At 41.6% G+C, this 24,769-nt stretch overlaps 1 protein-coding gene across 1 annotated transcript; it reads left to right on the top strand.

The window, feature by feature from the left end:
• Positions 1–138: 138 nt before the first annotated feature.
• Positions 139–23,823, top strand: LOC139728277 (CXXC-type zinc finger protein 1-like). Its single transcript, XM_071639237.1, is given in 15 exon segments — positions 139–209; positions 5,026–5,267; positions 6,371–6,471; positions 7,943–8,274; positions 10,131–10,205; positions 13,727–13,801; positions 14,618–14,734; positions 16,253–16,489; positions 18,409–18,593; positions 19,434–19,641; positions 20,339–20,446; positions 20,965–21,014; positions 21,601–21,694; positions 22,341–22,493; positions 23,497–23,823. Coding segments are annotated over 15 exon segments (2,169 nt in total). The 5' UTR covers positions 139–176; the 3' UTR covers positions 23,656–23,823.
• The last annotated feature ends 946 nt before the right edge of the window (positions 23,824–24,769 follow it).

Consider the following 24,769-nt stretch of genomic DNA (forward strand, 5'->3'; position numbering starts at 1 on the left):
TGGCGCTCGCTCCTTCTGGTGTACATGCACTGTATCGTAAAACAACTTGATTTGTAAGCGTAACGTACGACGCGAGGGAAGATCAAGAGGGTTGTATTCTACCAGGCCAGGGGTGCGTGAATGCCGCGAATGGTGAAATTGTAAAACGTTCGACAGGGCGAACTTTGATTGTGAAAATGGCAGATTCGACGGAGAAAGGAGAATCTAGCGTAAGTCAGCTATCATAAACAGTCTTTACATCCATGAAAGAAATGTAGTAGTGTACATGTAATTTATGTTGTATGCATGTAGACTTTTCTGTTGCGATTCTGTAATAATGGATTGAAATGTCGTTCGACTCGTTTGCGTAGGCGGCCTACCGCCCGGTATGGATCTAACGTTAGCTAGCCCGACCAGGCCTTGACCGAAAGATCGGTCTGTATAGCTGTCCGTCGGGGAATGTTCCGCGGAGACTGCGTCTGGCTTCACGGATCCCCTCAGTATGGAGGACAGCGTTAATGGCAAAATATCAGTCCGGGAAACCCGCTCATGAGGACCGCTCCCGCGTACGAGGACTGTCCCTCCTCATGAGGACCTCCCCCCGCCTCATGAGGCCCCCCGGGGAACGCCTCATGAGGCCCCCCATTCACTTCTTATTCATCTCACATCTGACGTTAACTGCGACCAGCCCCAACACGCAGTGTTGGGGCTGCGCATTGTAGCAGACATGATCATGACAGGCGAAGTGTAGCGCCTAAAAATCAATATGAAATCGCAAAAATTCTGCAATATGAAGACTTACAGGTGAAGATGTAATGTTGAAGACTGACTGCGTTCAACTTTTGGTTCTGGCAATAGTCCCTTTCTGCTCGGTTTGATGAGTTAAATGCGACTCGGTCGAGAGGAACTCGGGAGAACTACATCTTATACGGTCAATGGATTTGAGATTTGTGCGCATGCGCTGGCCGTCAAGTCGTGTAGCTTTGTGGCAAGGCTTTATCATACTGTTGGCAAACCCTCTCGCTGTATATTGCGTTGCTTTCTGGGTGGGTGCGCGCGCGCAGGCCTTGTCAGAAGGCTAAACGCATTGCGACTCCGCCAGCACATGAATATTTACGTGCGCAGTGTACTGCATACTGATTTCGAAAATGGTGAATGGGATGGGGAGCTAGGACTACGGACCCGTATATGGCCGTGAAAAAAACGTTTTTTCAAGATCATTGGACCAGTGTGAACAAGAACAAGGTGAACGAAGGGTATTAATTAGATAAGAATCTTATGTATACTATAAAAGTACGTTTTTTCCTCGTGATATTCGAAACTTACGGAGGTGCGAAAATCTGTGACAGACTGTGTATGTTTTTCAAGCTTACCGATATAGCACTCTATTGACTCAGGACGCTCCCACAGTGTGTAACTGTGTATACGGAGCGTCCCGGGGTTAATCTGACGTATAAATTGTCGCAACTTTGCATGGTGATTTTTTGTTACACACACATGTCCACTATCCATGATGAAAAGAAGAAAAAATCCTGTCTTTTTTTTTTCAAAAATCGAGTTTTAATCAACCGATGCAGAGCGCCCATCAAAACACGGGCGCCAGCGCGTTCGCACAATGCAAGACTGCCGCACCTAGCGACCTGATCCGACTAAATATTTTCAATGCTTTTTTCTGCGGCTCTCACCTCTCCGCGCACGAATCAGCCTCGTGAAGCTGAAGTCTGACATCTTTTTACACAAATTCGTAACGAGAAAAATTAAATCAGTATGGTAGGTGTTCAACCCACCGACCGGGTCCATAACGACCGGCCGCGCATTATAATGGCATTGCGCGTACAGAAAGAAAATGTACGCATGGGACTACGCGCAACGGTGTTCGATTCTTCACTGGGCTACGCTACCGAGTAAAATGTGGCGAAAACAACTAAGTATTCCTTCTAAATTACTGAAATTTAGCAAAATCGAATAAGGTTTATCGTGTAACTACATATAACTAGGCCTACCTTTGCTGACTCGTTGTTAGAAGTAGAGTATCCTTCCGTAATAAATTTGACGATTTTGACCGCAAAATTGTCACCGCCGCTTGTACGATCGTGCACACACGTTAACCAGTTACACAGTACACATGACATAAACATTTTGTCGCCCGCTACGACCGTACGAGTTGATGCAGAAACGAGAAATGAATGTGAAAAAACATACCAACTCATCTAATTTATTTCAATTACGATGAAAAGTTTCCTAATGAAAATCAAGTCAAATTCATCAAACAGTCCTTCAAAAGTAATATCGAAGGATTCAAAATATATTCAAATATTATTGGGGAAAAAATGACGGCTTGAAAAAAACAGCGGCCTGTCGAAAAAACGCATTTAAGTGCCCTTTATACGTATTGTCAGGGTGGTCGGTCGATATGAGCAGGGCAACTGAGTGCGGAAAAAATGACACCCCACGCGTTCGAAGCCGCCATCTAGAGCGCGTACCTCAGATCGCATTTTCAGTGCGCGCTTGTGAATCCGGAGTATTTTCTCCACACGTGAGTAAAATTTCAGGCAAATTGTGAGATTTTTCACGTTTCTATTGATAGAAAAACGTTAGGTGTCCGGTATTATGAACACCCAACCATACTAACCTGATCTTGTCCATATATTCCAAATTACTATTCCACACTGATAGAGTAGGTGGGTAGATGACATACTCCAGTTTGTTAGCAAAATAATCACTTTGTAGGTATGACGCGTTCACTTTCTTCGTCAATTCCGCCCACGATTCCGCCGCCCGCTTACCGTTTGGGCGCTTTTTCTGGAATCATCCCGCGACGCGACGTATGTCGCATCACATCACGCATCCAGCACATACCAGTCTGGTATGTGCTGGATGGTATGTACCAGTCTGGTATGTGCTGGATGCGTGATGTGATGCGACGACGTGCAAAGTTGCGACAATTTATACGTCAGATGTGAGATGAATAAGAAGTGAATGGGGGGCCTCATGAGGCGTTCCCCGGGGGCCTCATGAGGCGGGGGGGAGGTCCTCATGAGGAGGGACAGTCCTCGTACGCGGGAGCGGTCCTCATGAGCGGGTTTCCCGGACTGATATAAAAGAGTCCTCTGGACAGACGGATCTTTCTGTCTAGACCAGTGGGGGGCGTTTCATCAACGAGTTCGTCGGAGGTTTTCACCGACAAATTTGCAATCAGCCAATCAGACGCAAGGATTTCAGTAGCTTTTCAAATTTGTCGGAGAAAACCTCCGACGAACTCCTTGATGAAACACCCCCCAGGCCTTGACCGACAAGTAATTTACATCATACATGTCTAAGGCGAAAACTTCTCATTTATAATGACATTTGCTGGGTCAGTTGTTCGCTTCTTGACTGACCCAGCCAATGTCATTATTATAAATGAGAAGTTTTTCGCGGAATTTGACATAGACTACTACTTGTCTGTCAAGACCAGGCCGCCCATGTCCATGCCACAGACGCCGTGCTCCGTGCGACTTCTGCCTGTAAAATACAGCAACAGAGCTACCAATACCATGTACCAAGTCTCACGCATTCTGCGTGAGACTCAAGCATTTAGGGGCCATCTCACGATCTAACGCATGACACCCATTTTTCTCACGCATGCATCGGGTGAAGTCTGCATTATGGGCCTATAATAATGAGCGTAGTTCAAAAGATTAAAGTGATGGAGTAACTGCGGCAGTAAGCGGCCATGCAGCTGTTCGCGGCAGGTACAACATATTTGGTAATATACCGCTAAACACAGCATTGCACTGTTATATGCACAATTACTAACACATGTCACTACCAATCAACAAAAGCCAACGGATCAAATGGGCACGATCTCTGACGAAAGTGAAATTTTCTCACCTAAATGACAACATATCGCATCCCAAAAAAAATTTCGGTACTTCTTAACATAACAATTAAGAAATAATGGTCCAAGAAACTTGATTTTTTGTCGTTTTCCCGATGTTCATCTGACATGGATTTTGAAAGCATATCCTCACATAAAATAGAACTTTCGCGAGCCGATGTGGGCCGCCACTTTTTTTCGGAAAGTGGATGTTACCATTAAAAAAATTCAGAAAAACACGAGAATGACATCAAGATCAACAACACCGCCAGAATTGCGATCTTGTTTGCGGCCAATGCATGTGCGCCCGCTATTTTCACATGCTTTCGCAATGGGAATTGGTGCTTACGCAATGTTCGTGAGACATGTGAAGGCGTTCAGCTAAAGATCGCGGAGCACGCGCGTATTGCATAGGGATTGTACATCGTGCCGCAAGCAGAACTACTACGTCGCATATCGCCCTTATCGGCGAAAATTGTGCCGGGTTTTGCCGTGGTAAATCATGAAAACTGCGTTTGTCAATGGTAAATTTCTTTTATGAAAACAATTGCGTTAATGAATAATCTTGTCTGTGATATATGAAATGGTTGAAAATAATTTGCCTGATTTGTTTACAAGTTGGAAAAACCCTTAACAATGCTTAAACTGCAGCAAACGGGATATTTTACTCTAGTTGCAATTGAAGGTATTTCCCTTTTGTCTGTCAAAATAAGTAGAAAACAGTCACTTAAGTATGCACCTGATCGCACCATTAAGAGCTAAAAATTGAAAAGGCTCCCTATCATGGGAGGCCACAGGGAGGAAAAACCCCTCCCACACCCTCGCTCGCGTGCACATTCGCATGCCGAGATGCCGAGTCATGAAAATCTCACTCATAATTTTTTTTTTAACTTGGCATCCCTGCAGCAATAACATTTCAAAGGGCTGTGAATAATTAGCGGAGATCTTTGAGTAATGTTAGACATAGTTTCTAAATTTACATGTAACTATATTAGAGAAAACACAGGAGTAACGATAATAAAATAGGAATACTCATAGATCTAACCGTTAGAGCGAGCTTAGTTAGGGTTGGGCGTGGGGGCATAGATAACTACTACACGCAGCCGCTGTCTCCAGCTCATCTGTTCATGAATCCATAAAGTCAATGTCTTATGTTTGGTGTCCATTTGATTGAACTCTCTGGTTAGGATGACTCCCAGCTCCAGATGTCCTCATCATACCCCTTTGCCGTCTTGCCCGAGAGAAAGGCAAAGGTGGCCACTCTGGTCAGCATGATAGAGAAGACGGACAAGGACAAGGAGAGGGAGGTGAAGGTCAAGGCGGAGAAGAAATCGGACGACAGCAGCGGGCCAGGGGGCGTCTCCACTGCCGACGATGAGCCAATCATCTACTGTCTCTGCAGAAGCTCGGATTGCTCTCAGTTTATGATGTGCGTACATTGCTCGAGTATTTCTCTGTTTTTTTTATTATAGGAAAACATGTCCCTTTAAAGGACATGTCCACCTTTGTATACATGTGGATTGAGTGAATGCAGCAATATTAGTAGAACACATCAGTGAAAGTTTGGGGAAAATCGGACAATCCATTCAAAAGTTATGAATTTTTAAAGTATCTGCGTAGTCACTGCTGGATGAGAAGACTACTACAGTGTATGATGTCATATGCGTACAACCATATAAAGAAAATAAAAAGAGAATTTCACAAAACTTTACTTTTTGAATAAAGTGCACATTTCCTCGACTTGTTACTGACATATGTTAAAGGTAATATTATTCCCCCTGCCTTCTGAAAGAGAGAAATCATGTGTTCGTTTGTTATGCGAGGAAAGTGAAATATGTTGAAATTTCTTTATTCTTTCTTTATATCGTTGTACTCATGTGACATCACAAGCTATAGTAGTCTTCTCATCCAGCCTTGAGTGAGCATAAACTTCAAAAATTCATAACTTTTGAACGGATTGTCCGATTTTCCTCAAACTTTTAATGATGTGCCTTACTAATATTGCTGCATTCACTCAACCCACATGTCTATGAAGGTGAACTTGTCCTTTAATACGGTGTGCTAATTTGTGTACACCTGCACGATCTGAAAATGCTAGAAGCAACCTCCCAGAGTGATTAAGTTGTCAAAGATAGATACAAGTTGGTCATTCAAGACCCCTACATGTACATGCAATCTTTTGTGATGTTCTGAAAACAATACTGAAAGTTATCAGGAGACAAGACAGTTGTCAAACAAAAAATGCTACAGTTATAAGTCACAGACCTCAGTGTTATTATTGTGAATGAAGGGGATCTCATTAAAGGCTGTCAGATATTTTTCATACAAAGATAAAATGTGCTCGATGCTCTTCCCTTTACAAGACGCGATAACAATAAAAAATACTGAGTATGTCATTATTTGTGCCTTTGCTTTGTACAATTTCACCAAGAGTGCCACATGTACTAGGCCAGCAGAAGAAAGCTATAGATATGAACTAATCATTTGAAGTGAATGATTCACAGTCATGCCCTCTATGTTGTATCTTGGCAGAGCCTGTGATAACTGCGAAGAGTGGTACCACGGCAGATGTGTTGGCGTTGAGGAGGCAGCCGCCAAGTATATTTTGAAATATGCATGTCCACCTTGTAAAGGTATGCCATATAAAGTGTGCTATTCTCTTCCCTGCTGCTCTTTCTCTCTGATTGCATTGTTATATTTGTTCTGCTTCTCAAAAGACAGAAGCTAATTAGTTTTTCTAAGATCTAAGTGCTGGTGCTTATGATAAATCTTCAGTATCATGTCACAAGCAGAGCTTCCAACTGCTACGTAAAGCTTGCATTTGTTACAAAAGTTGGAAGGGAATCTGAAAATTTGAAGGTGCATCCAAAAAGTACTTATTCATAGGGGGAAAATGTTTATAGATAGATTAATAAATGTACAAAAAGATTGAGGCATGATGCATGCATCCAAGACGTGTGGACTCATGTTCATGAGATTCACACCTGAATTTCTGTGACATACAGCATTGCACTGAATTCAAAAGCACACTATGCACAAGCAAGCCACCACAATGAGTGACTTCCAGTGCTAACTTCTTGAATAACTCCTTTGGATGTCGGTGTTGGGTTGATGGGATAACTGTTGAAACTAGCTTCCCTGCATTGCTTTTTCTCGAGCAGAAAAAGAACACAAGTTCAGATGTTGGATTTTGGATGTATTTCAGACATCACGTAACAGCAGGCCTCGAATTTCGCCAGTTTTAGGGACAGGCAATTTTTGGTTTTAGGGGCACTCTCTCAAGATTTTTTAAGGGCAGCAAGGAAAAGTTGCAGTAAGCATGGTAATTTTGAGAGAGGCATTGGGGCAAGTAGATAGGGCATTGCGGCAAATTGCCTTTTGCCTCCCGAGTAATTCGAGGCCTGTAACAGTAAACATGATTTTTAAAAATTTTACTGGATATGTATATAGAATATTTCATCCACTATGATTTTGTATCTGACATACAAAAATTTTGTTCTGCCTGCTGAAAATGCGACTATTTTCTGAGCGCCTGCTTGCACTGCTTCCACGCAAGCTGAAATGAGCATGAATCTTATTGTGTGATTTTGAATTCCTTTCAGGCATCACTTATTTAATGGAAAATGAGTTTTATATCAATAGATTACAGTGTACATGTATATCATTCAGTTTCTGACTTTTCATCTGACATATTGGAATTTGGAGCTTATCTTATGACTCTTGTAAGACACTCTCACTTGCTGACACAGAAGGCGATGTCTTTGGCATCAGTACATTTATGCTCTGAAACAACTTTTTCAGATTCACTTTGACCACTGATACTTTATGCTCTATGCTCATTGAGACTTGTACGTTGTATATATTCTTTCCATGTCTGTTGCCTGTTATTGATGCCTTTGACAAAAGCCATAGTGATCACTGTGACTTCTGTTTATGGTAATAATCATTGTGATTAAACAAAACCATCATCATAACCTTTTTGGTCATCAGCCTAACCTGTGATAAGTTTAGATCATATGTAAGATTTAGAATTCATTCATTGTTCAGAGTAACGAAAGTGACATTCATTCTTTTGATACTATATTTTTTGTGTCTATCATACAGAGAAGCATCCAGATCTTCACATAGTGTACAAGGAGAAGAAAGAAAAGAAGGAGAAGAAGGAGAAGCCGGAGAAGCCGGAGAAGCCGAGCGGCAAGAAGATCAAGAAGAAGAAGAAGCAGCTCCTCAAGGAGAAGAAGATGAAGATGAAAATGAAGATGAAGATGAAGAAGAAGGAGCGGGAGCGGGAGAAGCGGCGCAAGAAGATGAAGCTGCTCAAGATGTCCCAGAAGGAGGGATCGACCGGAGGGGAGAAGACTGGTGCTTCGGAGGCCGACGCCTCGGAAGATTACACCACCTCAGCCCCCGGACTGAAGCTGTCCAAAGCCGCACAGGTGGGCGGGATTGCTATGTGTGCTTTTTCTTTTTCTTCATTTGTATGTCTGTGTGCCTTTAATTTATTCTGCATAATGGCTTGAAAACAGGAATTGGTTTGACTTGTGCTAAATAACAAAATATTTACCATATTGGTTTATAAATCTCGGAATTGGCCCCAGAAAGACCAGTGGTCTATGTTGATCGCCCCACTTACTGAAATACCTGTTTTGTCTCTTGTCAAAGTGGTAGAGTACTTTTTATGCCTCCGCAACGAAGTGGCCGGAGGCATTATGTTTTCGGGTCGTACGTCCGTCCGTCCCGTTTTGTTTTTGTCGATATCTCAAGAACCGTGTGGTGGTTTTACATCAAACTTGGTATGAGGGTATATCCTTGGGGGATAATACTTTGTGTGGATTTTAGGGTCACAGGGTCAAAGGTCAAAGGTCACAGGTTATTTTGTGAAAAAATTGAAATTTCATGTTTTTCTCCATATCTCGCAAATGGTTCAAGGTATCTTCATGGAACTTAGTATATGCTTGTACTGATGGGCAGTGATTATCTAGGGAAGTTGGGGGTCATGGGTCAAAGGTCAGGGGGGTCAAAGGTCAAGGTCAACTCCTCAAAATATCACTACTTTCCTTAAAATGCAATATGCCTGAAGGTTTTTTTTTTTCTAAAACTTGATGTATGGCATGTATTACCCAATATATATTTTTGGGGAAGTTTCTTGCCAAAAGGTCAAAGGTCAAAAGGTCAAAGGTCAAGTGAAAGTGCTAAATTGCACTTTTTCCTCCATATCTCGAAAGTAAGTCAAGGTATCATCATGAAACTTACATATTTATGCATGTTCAACCTAACAGTGATTCTCTTTGGAACTTTGAGGTCAAAGGTCAAAGGCCAGGTGTAGATAATGCTATTTTCCCATTTGATATTTTCCCATTTGATACTGAAATTATACTTTTTCTCAATACCTTGAAAATTACTCAATGCATAAACTTATAAAAGGGTCAAAAGTCAAGTAAAAATCATCAGTTCCCCAAATACCTGTACTCTGACATTTTAATCATTCATCCAATTGAAGCTAGTTCTAGGAAAGTGAACATTCAGCACATTTGTGTCAAACCTGTCATTTTAATAGTTTGCCAATTGTGTGAAACTGTCATCACACATTGTCAAGACATTGTACTATAGACCTATTAGGAGAACCATGCATTAAGGCGGAGGCATATCAGTAGCCGTAGCGATATATCTAGTTTCCTGTATTCCCCTATGTTCTATGTATGATTCTTATATCCTTTGTTTATGCTTTTTATGTGTTGTCGAAATGAAATTAAATGAAATTAAATATTGTATGATCGTATATTGCTGACAATCGGTGAAATAATTAGAATGTATTGTTTAAAGGGACCACTGGTTACATAGTCTTTTAACTTCAAGGGTACAGAATACACATACCCCAAAGACTTCTGAACATTCTGTGAGTGTAGTGTGACAAAAGGAATGATCAGAGATTCATTACAATATTTCGATGCTATCAAGTTGAAGAATTGAATAATTGGCTGTATGTTGGAGTAAAATAGGGTTTTATGATACACCAGGATAGATGGGTTGATTGAATGAGTGCTAGATGGTTATATGATTACATAAATGGGCCAAGGCGCTTTCAATAAACAGTTTTATAACTGCTCTATTCTCTTGTTGACATTGTTGAAACTTTCAGTCTGAGCCTCATTATCTTATAGGTGGCCTGTTTGTCAATGAAGCACACAGAAAAAAAAAGCAGTTTTACTTGACTGGGAGAGCAATTGTATTTTGACTTAGGTGTTTTATAATTTTTCATTATGTTCTTCCCATATGTTTCTTCTGCCCAAAGAGAGCAAACAGGAGGTGTGGGGACTGTGACGCATGCAATCGAGTAGAGGATTGTGGAGAATGCGACTTTTGCAGGGTAAGGTGCTGAATCAGTGCTTTTTAGAGTGATGCAAGATTTGTCAATGCCAGTGAGGGTTGAGGTCCTTTGTTTTTGTCATGTGACATTAACCCGTTGAGGACGGACTGATTTTGCTACAACACGCATTTCCCATAGACACCTGCCCGAGTATACTCGGGACTCGTCCTCAACGGGTTAAAGGTACTAGCCCACATTTGTAAACCTGCAGCAATTGGTCTCATAGTTAGCATGGAGTTTGGGTATGATTGCAGTAACACCTGTGCAAAATTTCGTTCCAATTAGTCCATTACTTTCATAAAAATAAATGAAAATGCACCGTATGCATGCGTATAACGCTCGCTAGCTCCGGTCCACGTACGTACTACTTGCATGCGATACATGTGTAAGTTACATGTACGTACTAGTAGCTAGCCCCGGAGACCGCGCCTTGCGGCGCGGTCCTGGCGGCTACCTCGCAGCTGAGCGGGAGCAAAAATCACTGCCACATTCATGGCGACTTCACAAATAAAGCACGGCTAAATTTCTATCATAAACACAATGACAATTAATACATAACCTTTTCGACTTGGTTTTTCTCCCCCATTTATCTAGAAGCTGCAAAATTTTCTACATTTTTTAGCTCACCTGAGCCAAAGGCTCAAGTGAGCTATTGCGATCGCCCTTCGTCCGGCGTCCGTCGTGCGTCGTGCGTCGTGCGTCGTCCGTCGTCCGTCGTCCGTCGTCCGTCGTCCGTCGTGCGTCGTGCGTAAACTTTTTACATTTTCATCTTCTTCTTGAAAACCCCAAGACCGATTTTCATCAAACTTGGCAGGTAGCATCCCTAGGGGGTTAGGAACTCAATTTGTTAAAATGGGCACCATGCCCCACCCAGGGGGCCCCCAGGGGGGCCCAAACCCCCCAAAATTAAGGAATCTGTAAAAATCTTCTTCTCTAGAACCAGAAGTGATAGAGCTAAGTTAATACTATGAGTTAGTACATTGATGACTGTAGTTTCAAGTTTGTTCATGGCAAAATTAGGGGTGCCCCCCTTGGGACCCAGGGGAGGGGGGTGGGGAGGGGTTCTAATGGGGCCTAAATTGTACATTTTCATCTTCTTCTTGAGAACCCCATTACCCATTTTCACCAAACTTGGCAGGTAGCATCCCTAGGGGGTTAGGAACTCAATTTGTTAAAATGGGCACCATGCCCCACCCAGGGGGCCCCCAGGGGGCCCAAATGCCCAAAACTTAAGGAATCTGTAAAAATCTTCTTCTCCAGAACCAGAAGTGATAGAGCTAAGTTAATACTATGAGTTTGTACATTGATGACTGTAGTTTCAAGTTTGTTCATGGCAGAATCAGGTGTGCCCCCCTTGGGACCCAGGGGAGGGGGGTGAGGAGGGGTCCTAATGGGGCCTAAATTGTACATTTTTATCTTCTTCTTGAGAACCCCATTACCCATTTTCACCAAACTTGGCAGGTAGCATCCCTAGGGAGTTAGGATTTCAATTTCTTAAAATGGGCACCATTCCCCACCCAGGGGGCCCCCAGGGGGGCCCCAAACCCCCAAAATGAAGGAATCTTTAAAAATCTTCTCTAGAATCAGAAGTTATAGAGGTAAGATAATACTATGAGTGAGTACATTAATGACTGTATTTTCAAGTTTGTTCATAGGAGATCAAGGGGTGCCCCTCTTGGGGGCAGGGGGGGGGGGGGGGGGGGTTGGTTGGGAAGGTCCAAATGGGGACCTGAATTGTACATTTTCATCTTCTTCCTGAAAACCTCATGATGTATTTTCATCAAACTTGGCAGGTAGCATCCCTAGGGGGTCAGGATCTCAATTTATAAAAATGGGCACCATGCCCCACCCAGAGGGCCCCAGGGGGCCCCAATCCCCCCCCCCCCCCCCCCAAAAAAAAAAAAAAAAAAAAAAAAAAAAAAATTAAGGAATCTTAAAAAATTTGGGCCCTTATTGTACAGTTTCATCTTCTACTTGAGAATGCCTGGTCAAATTTTGGTAGAGCTGTGAATAATTTAGATTAGTGACTGCGTGAAAGGTGAACTTGCGATACTCAGGTGAGCGCTAGACCCGCGGGTCTCTTGTTTAGGAGTAGTAAGCAGCCTGCCCTAGTGCAACAGTGGAGAGACTTGCTGCTATATCCATTAGTACGCATTACGCATGCTCTCAATGCACTGCACTGCATGCATGCTGTGCGCCTGTGCAAGTGATTGTGAGTTTCAGTGAGCATCGGTGAGCTGAAGATATTCGCGTTATAAGACAACATTTTCTGCATCATAAGCAATGAAATGCATCAAACAGTCGCCGAAATTAATCATTTAGGTTATTTATCAATTAAGGAAATATAGCGCCGAAACGGCACCCGTTTTGTACAACTCCTCAATCTGAATGCGAAAACGGCACAGCCCCAACGCTGCACGTTGGGGCTGGTCGCAGTTAGTACGTAGCTAGCCCGCGCTCGTAATTCGATTTTGGGTCAGGTTGACCCGGTTTGAAAATTGATTTTAAAACGACGATTTTCTCTCTTTTATCGAATGGTATAGACAAAGAGCAACAGGTGAGGTATGTTACTGTTATAACTTGTACTTGAAGTCATATTGGACCTGTTTTATGCAGTTTTGATTTTCGTGGGTTTGCAAATGTGGGCTAGTACCTTTAATGATGGAAATGGAAGCATTCACATTATCCATTCTTTTTCTGTCATGAAATGCCTCGTAGGTCAGCAGATACAAAGTGAGCATCTTAATCATTGCCATATGCCCTTGTGCTTTGTATCGTGAAATCTTTGCTTTGCATTCTTGTATTCTTAAGTTGTTGTTATTAGGGTCAAACTTAAAGGGACTGTACAGTACTGGTTGAGGTGGGGATTCATGGTTTGAACATTCCTAAGTGAGATAATGAGAAACCTCTTATAAAATATGAAAGAGTATGTAATTTTAAGAAGGATTCAACGTTTATTTGATGAAAATTGGTTTTCAAATGGCTGAGATATAAAAAAAAGTGATAATAATAAAAGGCAACAGGCCACACCTTTTATTAGGATCTCTTTGTTTCACCTTGTTTTTGGATATCTCAGCCATTTCAAAACCGATTTTCATCAAATAAACTTTTGATACCCCTTAGAATTGCATGCTCTTTGACATCTCATAGAGTGGTTTCTGAATATCTCGCAAAACGTTAAAAGCTAAATCCTCACCTCGACCAGAACTGTACACACCCTTTAAAGGCATATAACGTTGCTCAAGAGGAATTTGATAGTGGTGTTATGCACAATTCAAAATTTGTATGTTATATGTTATATAATCCTTCCTCAGTTTTCCTAAGCATGCAAGTGAATGATCAATAACAGTAAGAGTTTCAGGGATGCATATGCTATCAACTGTAGGATTGATGCAACAACATATCAATTGCTAGCAGCAAGTTGTTTCAAGTGACTACCGTGATACCAATATTTTGTTGTTTCCTTTCGTGAAAGAAAAATGCTTACAGCATGTGATACTGTACCTCTCTGACTATTACAGGATATGAAAAAGTTTGGAGGGCCAAACAAGATCAGGCAGAAATGTCGTCTGAAGCAGTGCATCAGAAGAGCAAGCGTGAGTACATCGAATCCCCATACCATCCAAAGATATGAATCCCACATCTCAATGTGGCTGCTGTGACTTTGAAAAATCTTGATGTGACATCCTGGATTTTTGATGCCTCTAAGATACATGATTCATAAACAATGAAAGGCTTGCTTGTTGATGTGTAGTGTAACTTGTTTGCAGTTCAGTGCTCTGAAAATCTGTTGCTGGTCTTGGCTCAAGAATTTCGAGTAATGTGATTACCGTTTTACTCTTCAGGAGTGGATTGGAGCAGTACAATATGGAAATGTAATTTTTGATCATAAACTGCTTTGAAACACATGTGCTTTAGCTGTGGAATGTCATTCTGGAAGTAACAGAAATGAAATGACAGGCATTATTTACCATTTGCAGATGAAACAGTAACCCAGCTTTAGTGCTTCAAAATAGTTCTAAAATGTGGGTTAGGGATAGAAACAACCAATGTAAAAATTTGAGTCAGTATAATCAATACTAATATTGTTAAATATACAAAATGAGAACAATATATATAATAAAAATGTTTCTTGACTAAACTGCAGTTATGGTTTATTGAGAAAAATTGGGATATCTTCTTTATTTAAGGCTTTGTTGTGAAATCTTTATATGGTAGGATATTTGGTGATACAACTGACCTACACATATGTTTTGTGATACAACTGACCTACACATATGCATCAAAAGTGATATCTCGAACATTTTTAAATCACTGCTGCGAGAGAGGTCTTTCAAGGGATGGTTAACTTGACTGTTTTGATACTTGCTGTATTTTGCTGTTGACTTTGGCTGTGTGTCCTGTCCCCACAGAAATCTTTCTTGAGGCCATTCTCCAACAAGAAGAGCAAGCTTATGGGTGCCGACGGCAAAAAATATGATTCTGCCACCAGTCATGATACGGACACAGAGGGGGTGAGTTAAATGTTTGTTTGTTTGTTGTTTATTTTTTATTTATTTATTATACCCCCGCCAAATGAAGTTTGAAGGGGCTATATAGGAATCAGCGGACGGTCGGGCGGTCGGGCGGTCGGGCGGGCGGTCGGTCCGTTGCAAATCTTGCGTCGCGAACTACTTCCTCAGTTTTCAACCGATTCCCATAAAACTTGGCACAGATGTGTGCCTTGGGTTGTAGATGTGCAAGACGTATTTTTTGACAGTACCCAAAAGTATGTTGCCATGGTAACGGCATATTATGGGCAAAAATGGGTACAAATCTTGCGTCGCGAACTCCTCCCACAGTTTTTGATCAATTTTTATGAAATTAGGTACAGATGTTCATCTGAATATGTTAATGTGCAAGACACATATTTCCGCAGTGCCAAGAAGTGCGTTGCCATGGTAACGGCATGTTATTCGTAAAATATAGGGCAAAATGCTTCTTGGCAAAACTGCTTCATCAGTGTTCTTCCAATTCTCATGGAATTCATATTGAATGTTTGTCTTAGGATATAGGTCAGCATGACACATTTCTTGACAGTGACAAAAAGTATGTTGCCATGGTAACAGCTCACATATTATGAGCCAAAATGATGGAAAATTTTGTGTTGCAAACTACTTCCTCAGTTTTTGCCCAATTTCCATGAAACTTGGTACAGATGTGTGCCTTTGGTTGTAGATGTGCAAGACGCATTTTTCGACAGTACCTGAAAGTACGTTGCCATGGTAACGGCATATTAATGGCAGAAGATCAAGGAAAGATCTTGCGGATTTAACTACTTCCTCAGTTTTTTGACCAAAGCTTATGAAATGTTGTTTTGACCAAAGCTTATGAAATGTTGTTTGGCGGGGGTATAACCAGTCGCTGTAGCGACATTTCTAGTTTATTTATGTATTTATTTATTTATTTATTTATCAATTCATTTATTTATTCATTCATTTATTTATTCATTTATGTATTCATTTATTTATTTATTTATTCATTCATTCATTCATTCATTCATTCATTCATTCATTCATTCATTCATTCATTCATTCATTCATTTATTCATTTATTCATTTTTATTCTTATTAGAATGAAAGATGTAAGTCTGGAAATGATTTCATGTTCCTATCTCTTTTTGGCAAACTCTTCAATTTTTTTTTTCTGTTAGTACAGTCTCCTCGGTTGGCCTTTCACTCTAAACTAACAGACAATTTGGAAGAAAAATGCCATTTTTTCCCCCCGAAAATTTAGAGAGTAGGGTACTAACCGGGAATTCAAAAACACACAAAAATGTTGACTGTGATCATGACATGAATGTGTCATGCACGCATACATATCTCTATTCAATACTGTACTCCTTAATTGTGAATCTAGCCATTTGGGGAAATTGTTGGGAAGTCCCGATTCATGCACACACACACAAAATCAGACTTGCTAATTATGTGGCCTGTACAGTAGTAAATAATGCAAAGGGCAAGGAGTGGATTAATGTGGAACTCTTGTGTTTCTGTCGTCTCCTTCAGGCTCGCGCTTTGCAGTTAATGCACCACCACCATCACGACTACGCCATGCCACCCGAGTTCAACCCGGCGATGCGAGCCCAGCTGCTGATGCAGCAGCAGCAGCAGGAGGAGAAGAAGGAGAAGAAAGTGGAAGAGAAGAAGGTGAAGAAGAAGAAGAAGATGAAGAAGGAGAAGCTGCAGAAGAAGAAAGAGAAGAAGGAGGAGAAGCAGAAGAAGAAGTTGAAGCTGAAGAAAAAGGTAGGGCTCGTGACAAGGCATTGAACTTTTGAATTATTTCCCCAGCAGACTTATTAACAAGCACTGTGGAGAGTGGAGGACAATTGAATTTGATGGTGGCTGGTACACCTGATGCCAAAAAGTTTTTGTGTGTGATTGACATTCCTGTATTTTTCTGAACCTGTGGATTTTAAGCTTCAGCTTCGAGGATGAAGTAAGCATGAAAATGTAGCTCCACAGCAACTGTGCATGAAGCGAAAATGTGGAGATATTGTGTGGTGAAGAAATGCGAGAGAAGCATGACGGACTAGTAGGAGACGAGGCAAGATTTTCAGTGGAGGATGGATTTTTTTGCGACAACTCCGGTGCCTACGTGCAATACCAAGTGCCATGAAAGAGATTAGCGTGCATTAGAGAAAGAACATACTTGAGACAAGACCCTGGAGGCATGTACTGAAGGATGGAGATCGCAAAGTGATTAGCTTCAAAATGTAAAACAGGAGAAGCGCAACCCTCCCAAAGTTGTCAGCTGGTAGTACAGCAGGAGCGCAGAGGGCAAAACGGAGGTGATGGAACATTGGATGCAATTACAAGAAGGTGTGTGCATGCAGACAGAACAGAACAGCTGGACAGGAGAAAATCACGACAGTGGCACAGGAAGGCCAAATGCAGAAGGTTTCTATGATGTGTGGATGTGTGCTGTAGTGACAAGGGTTGCACATTTTCTATGCCACTAAATTACCGCAGTTGCCCCGCATTTCTGGTTCAGATAACTTTCCCTGCTCTTGGGGGCGGCTTTTATCTAGACAGTTCTCTGCGTGCCACATTATCTGAAAGATTCAACTAAGCATATTCAATATCTTTTTTTTTTTTTTTTTTATTCCATCTCATCTTGAATGCCTTCCCATGAATCATGGCAGATGGAAAACGTTCATGATGTACATCTTACAAACTCTGTAAAGCCAGGCGTACCATGCACCATGATAATGGGCTAGATTTTGCCTCCGGTATCTTCATCTGGCTCCGTTGACCCCCAAATTATTCTCGTAAGTGTTTGACCTTGCAGTGACATTGTCCAAAAATGAGTCCCTGTGTCTGTGCATGGTACAACGCCAAACAACTCCAAAACATTGTCAAGTATCGTTCATATTTTACACATCAGGGAAACAAATAACAGCCCTACTAAGTATGTTGGTGTTGAGACTACCAAAGATTATTTTGTTCTTTCTGTGGTTTCGAATCTCATGTTATTTATTTTGTTACCACATCCATACCACTGTCATTGCTGTGATCATTTTTTTTTCGTATTGAGTCATAGTCAACTTGAAAAAAAAAAAAGAAGAGAACTGATCAAAACGTAGGAGGGATTTGAAGATTGATTTGTAGAACAATTTAAAAAACAAAGAATGTTGTGTTCCATGATATGTGGAGAAACTTTTGTATCAAAGCCTAAAATGACAGTACCAAAATTGGTTTTGTGTTCCAACTTCAATTTTCGTAGCTGATATAAATCTCAACTGTGATGCATTTTTGACACAAAGGAATGCTTACATACATGTATTAGATAAATTTTCAGAGTAGATAAATTTGTCGAGATTTGAACAACATGTTCAAGATGAAGGGATACTGGCGAAATTTGTCCAGAATTCAACAGCATGTTCCAGTTGAAAAGATGATGGGAAGCTGCGGAAATTTGTCCAAAATTTAAGAACATGTTCCAGTTGAAGAGATGAAGCCATACTGCTGAAGGGTCAAAGTATCCAAAGAGAATAGGGCAGATAGTCAAGAAATAAATGGAAATACAGATTATTGATTTAGGCACAAGAAAGCAAAGATGTGCATAATTCTTCGAATTTGAATGCGATGTAATTGTACTTAATCAGATAAGAATGGTCTTTGTTCACATGCTTTTGTGCTGTTTTTTTTCATCTAATGTACAGGTGAAGGTGAAAAAGGTCCAGGTCCGGGAGCTGCGCAAGAGATCGGCAGACGGTGCAGTGAAGCGCTCGCAGGAGCAGAAGTCCCTCAAGAATCAGCAACAGTGCTACGGCCCCGGCTGCACGGAGGCCGCCCGATCCTTCAGCAAATATTGCAGCGAGGAGTGTGGTCTGAAGCTGGCCACAAAGTGAGTTGCCGTTCAAAGTTTTGTCTATCTGATAGCGGGAGAAGCTATCAGTGGCTCGTCAAGAGCAGTTGCCAAGATTTCCAGAGTCTCACAAAATATACACAAGATCTCCTGATGTATTGAAAATGTATCTCTTCATGCCCTGATGAGAAGGTGTAAAAGCCTCTCTGATTTTGATACCATTCATCATCGTATGAGTCCATCAAATCAGCAAAGTGTATGGGCCCATTAGCTCTGCACTTGCCATATAGTGAGTGCATGTTTGATTTTTTAAATTTATCTTTTGGCATTATTATGTTAATGGAAATGCTCTTAGTGGCAAGCCATTGGAGGATTCGTGAACAAGATAATATGTGGGGCTGTAGAACACATCATGATGTCTGTCTGTTGCATCAAATGAGGCTGCAGTTGCACTCGGGAAGGCCAAGTACGTCAGGGTTTACGGGAAGTAATGCTGGTGCTGTCCTGAAACAGTTGCCTCGAAATCAATTCCTGTGTCTCATTCTGTTTGCTCTTATATGTGATTTGCTCTTATGTGTGATGTTTGCTTTGTAAGGAAGGGCTGTATCACATGAAATTGATTATATGTTCTTACCAAAAAAGGAAAACAAAAACTTTCATAAGTGAATATATACAATTTCTTCAAGGTACCTACCCAAGTACAGGTCTGTCAAAAAAAGCCAGAACTTATTGGAAACACTTTCTGATTAGATTGATTTTGAAGAAAGGCATTGATTTTGTTGTCCCACCCCAATTTCACATATTTATTGACGGGTCTCTCTTTTTTCTCTCTCTATCTCTAATCATTCTCTACCTCCCTTATCGCTGTGCCCGACGCAGCCGCATCTTCGAGCTCCTCCCGCAGCGCATCAAGCAGTGGCAGCAGAGCCCTTGCATCGCCGAGGAGAACAACCGCAAGTCCCTGGAGCAGATGCGCAGCGAGATGGAGAAGGTGAAGCATAAGATCGCCGAGCTCGACGACAAGATCGTCCGGCTGCAGAAGATCATCGCCCGGGCCAAGAGCGTACCGATCAGTGCCGAGCAGGACGTAAGCACAAACGTGTCGATTGCCACTGCTCATACCTGAGAATGTTTGCCTAGGGCCAGTTTTGGCTGAGGGAGTGACTGCAATGCAATAGAGTATCTTTTGTTAAATTGCATGTAAATGCAAGAACCATCATTAACGTCTTTGTGATCTGTGCAAGGCTAGAGTCAGATGTTGTTATGTCAATGCATATTTTGCAAGAAAATGCTATGTAGTCATGCCCTCAAGTTTGCATATCTGTAAACTCAAAGTATATATTGATGGATTGCTCTTCTGTTACTACTTAGTCTCTATTATGTCATGTTCAAGAAAATATAGCGCTTTTGTACAAAAGAGATTGTCTGTGTATTTCAGTGAAAATGAAGGAAAACTTCTGTGAGTACATGTACTTGTTGGAAAAAAGTGACTTTGAAATATTGCTCTAGCCCGAATAGGTACTGTACTCACTTGTACCACTTGAATAATGCCATTAAAGAAACTGAATCTATAAAAATGACACGATCTTAAAGTTATACTATGTGCAGGAAGTAATTCATTTGTTGTTATTTCGTTCATTCTGGATACACCCCTTGCTCCCCCACCCCCCCACATTTACACTCACATGCACACACACACAAACACACACCTGCTTATACACTCCCTTCTCCACACACACACACACTCATGCACAAACACGTATACACCAACCGCCCCCACACAGAGTACGGACAATGAGGATGAAGCAGAGGCCAGCGTCAACTGCGTCACGTGCGGGCATTCCATCAACCCGGCCAAGGCTCTCATGCATATGAGCAAATGCTTCAGAAAGGTTAGTCTGGTTTCACAGGAAATTGTAAAACAAATACCAGCAGTGTTGATGAGGATTAATACCAGTGTCTCCATCATAGATTGCCATGTTCAGTCGATTTTGATGATAGTTGTGCCACTGATTTCTGCTGGTTGTGAATAACATGATTTTAAGAATCTGTGCTGGGAGATTTCTATTCGAAGAGAGGAGTGCATTTGTTTGTTTGTAAGTAAGAGAAGTAGAGCTACTGCAACATACGAAATGCGATAAGGAGTAACCAAGATAGTACTTGGAAAAAGCGGGAGGCAACATACTCGAGAGATGAAATTTCAGAAATACTGGTTTACTCACAATATCTGCAAAAATGAGACTATAGGTCTATCACGTATATGTTGATATGTAGTGGTATCAAATCAGTCACAGCTTGTCAATCAAAATAGATTTAAGGGAAGATAGCACCTGGACATTCTATAGTATCTATCTGTTGCTGATCAACGTTTGATGTGAATGTATTTCTAACTTGGTACACATTATCACAGTATGAGAGCCAGACGTCCTATGGATCAGCCTACAAGACCAGAATTGTAGGGTAAGTCCCTTTGCGTTTTGTTTTCTGCTCATTTGAGTGGAAGGGGCATGTTTTCTTTGAGAGTGTTTCTTGAACTAGGCAGCCACCTACCTGGAGACAAATGAAATTAGTACATAAAACAGCAAGGGAACGAACCAAAACATGACCTTCCCCACCCCCACCCCCCCCCCCCCCATACTATTTTATCCACTTCCATTCAAACAATAAAAAATAAAAAAAAACAGCAGTTGATTTGGTATTTTTAGTGACAAAACTGACCTTGCCTACCAACACATATTCACACACACAAAGACACACACACAGACACACACACACACACACACACACACACACACACACATGCACTTACAAAACAAAACAGTAACAGCAAAGCAGACAAAATATTTGTGAGATCAAATTAGTATGAGATTTGACTGCTTGGAATTATCAGCACATTGTATTTCATGTACTCCAATTGTCTGTATATCTCTGCCTTTATAGTGGCTTTGTTCCCTACTTCAAAGTCAGAATGCATTTTTGTGGTCCATATATTCTGCCAAAAGTATATCTCACCACATTCCCACTGATTCACATTTTTCATCCGCAGGGAATCAATGTTTTGTGACTACTTCAATGCCCAGCAGAACACATACTGTAAGAGGCTGAAAGTTCTCTGCCCAGAACACACCAAGGAACCAAAGGTACGTAGGGTGGCAGTGTGATCACAAAATGCTGCATAATTTGCCCATGGTTTGTTACTTGTGTGTCATAGATATAGTTTTGCTTATGCATTTGTTGTGACTGCATGTCATGCTTTAAAGTAGTAACAAGAAACTCCCCCCCCCCCCCACCAAAAAAAAAGTAGTATTAGATGAGTGAAAATGTATGAAATTAACAGAAGTAAGCTGGCAATTGTGATGCTTTATTGTATGGATTTGAGATAAACAGTTCTATATCAGTAGTGGTGACACTGATTACACTTTCAAAGAATAAAGAAAATTGTGTATTTAAAGCACATAACATGATATTGGCTGTGAATGTACCCAAAATTTGGACCTGTCATTGACTGACCTCAGTTAATACCGTGATGTATAATAAGAAGGCAAAGTTTACCAGTTCGTTCTTCAGTGCATTCTGTAGCAGTAGGTAAGCTCCCAATGCAGATTAAAAATATCCCATTATTTCTGTTTGAGCATATTTTATTTTTCTGTTGATCTTTCCATTTCATATGGAAAAACTTTTAGAGGAATTTTTTTGAGAATCATTTATTTCAGTATGTTAGCATCTGAACAGGTCTTCAAGTTGCACTTTGCATTCAGATGAACTTCTTCATTTGCGTCCCACTAGGTGAGTGAGAAAGAGGTGTGTGGCTGCCCCCTAGTGGCCGATGTCTTCAAGGACACTGGTAAATACTGCCCTCTACCCAAGCGGAAGTGCAACAAGCATCACAACTGGGAGAAACTGAGGAGGGCAGAGATTGATCTGGAGAGAGTCAGATGGGTAAGTTTGATCTTTGCTTGAATTGTGACGTAGTAAGGCATCAACACAAAGAATCTGGCATTATTAGGCCAAGTGAAAAACAAAAGGTTATTAATTTCTTGTCCTAACTTTTTGAAAAAAAAAGGATGAGGGCACTTTTTTTCCCCCATCTTCCAAAACAACAGTTTAATCCCTGAAGAAAACAAACCCTAGCCCAGTCATTTTTAAGTACAATACAATATGCAGTCTGTGCTTATGGGAGGTTCAATGGCTGGAAATGGCAAAAATCTATCAAAATTTCTTCGTTATCTTGTAAAAAAAAAAAAAAAATCAACTTTTGATGCAGTGGCAAAAACTGATGTGGGTGAGTACGAGAAACTAATATTCTTTTTTTCTCTTGGCCTTATATCTATATGCCTAAACACAGGATTCTCCATGGTTCCTGTAAGGTGCATGTTGGATATTAAATGCTGTGTTTAATGACATCAGTATTTTCTTGCGTAGGTAGCACTCTTGATTTTTTTTTTGTAATTACAATCAATAAATGAAAAAATAAAATGATCAAAAGTATCCTTTCCACTATTCCTCCCCCCCCCCAAAAAAAAAAAGAGAAGCAAAGAATTGTAGTCAAATGTTCGACTACCGGTATTTTATGCTGTCTTCTGTAGATCTTAACCCGCTGAGGATGGTGTGATTTTGCTACAACAGGCATTTCCCAGAGACAACTGCTCGAGTATATTCGGGACTCGTCCTCAACATGTTAACCAGCCGAACAATTTCCATAAACTATGCTTGTGGTGCAACATGGGTTGTTCAACCTGTTCTTATAGCCTTCTGAGCTCAAATCACATGATCTCCCAAAGGGAAGTCTCTTGAAGAAGTGCTGAGTTTTGTCCTATGGTAGTAATCTAGCTCATGATACCTTGTGCAGAATCTATGTATTGCCAGTGGCAAGATGCAAAGTTATTACTGATTCAGGTGTAAGTAATGGATGAATGTTTGCCACCCCCCCCTCTGTCCACAGTGGTTACGGCTGGACGACCTCTTGGAGCAGGAGAGGAACGTTCGGACGGCGATGACCAATCGGGCGGGCGTCCTGGGTCTCATGCTGCACCAGACCATCGACCACAGTCTCATCAGGCAGGTCCCCCAGCACCAGCAGGCTGACGTCGCTGCCAAGTAGCGGCGCCACGGCAGAGCCCTCTGCAAGACTCAGTTCTCTGGGGATACCATGGATTGGGAAGGGTAGCCCCTCTTGGATATATTCTAGAAGCTCCTTAATGAATTGTGTACATCTTTATCACTGATCTCCTGTTTGATTACACGTATGGCTAAAGAATCTTGACTGGAGGTGACCGTTACTGATGGGCATATGCTTTGATGCACATATTTGCTGACCGGTGCTATTTGTGGCTTTTTCGAATGTGTCACAGTTTGCAGCGAATGAAATGGGCCACCCATGAACCCCCACACCGCTGGGTCAAGGGGGGAAGGATGTGATTTTTGTTGCATGAAGTGGACACTGCATACTCTGATCTGCTCCTTCATCACTCAGCCTAGGGATGTGCACTGCCTTATACAAGCCCTCCACCCCCACCCCCTTCCCCCACACACATGCACATGCTGTAGCCATAGAGTAATAGTGCTGCTTAATGTGTGTTTTCCATGTGCAGCCTCTTACAGACACGATAAAAGCCAGTTAGTGCAGATGGGTGTGGCAACCCTCTGCCCTTTTCATGTTTGTTTATTTTTTAATATTTTTTTTGAAAGGGGGGCACAAAATCGTTGCTACTATCATAGGAGTTGAGGTCATCTATTCCACACACCATCACCCTGGGAAGAATTGTCAAGCAGTGTATAGAACTTAGTGGAGCATTGTCCTCTCTGTGTGTCAAGAGGCAAATGTGGAACTTCAGAGGCAGAAGTTGCTGTTGTGGTGTCCACTTTGTTCCGATCCAGAGTCGTTGCCTCACCTCCCTTACCCTTGGCAGTGGCAGTGACTTTCACGAACTGGTTTCCAGTGGAAGGGCAGCCAGAGCACCCCTCTCTGCAACAGCGCCCCCTGTTACTGGCTGTATCCAGTCCCGTCGCCTGCTTGTGAAGGTGACGCACGAAAGTGGTGCTAACAGTACGGGAGTACCTCCTTTGTGATTAGTCCAGGGTAGAGATTTTCAAGCAAGGTTTGCACAGCACAAATCTGAAAAACTGCCAGTGTAAGAGGAGTTTGTGAAGATATAGCAGTTGAATGAGATGTTCCCAAAAATGTCTCATTTACATAGTATTCATCAGTGATTGTA

This window comes from Diadema antillarum, unplaced genomic scaffold (genome assembly GCF_040938485.1).
Source record: "Diadema antillarum isolate AM-2024a unplaced genomic scaffold, OU_Dant_1.0 scf00000019, whole genome shotgun sequence".
NCBI lineage: Eukaryota > Metazoa > Echinodermata > Echinoidea > Diadematoida > Diadematidae > Diadema > Diadema antillarum.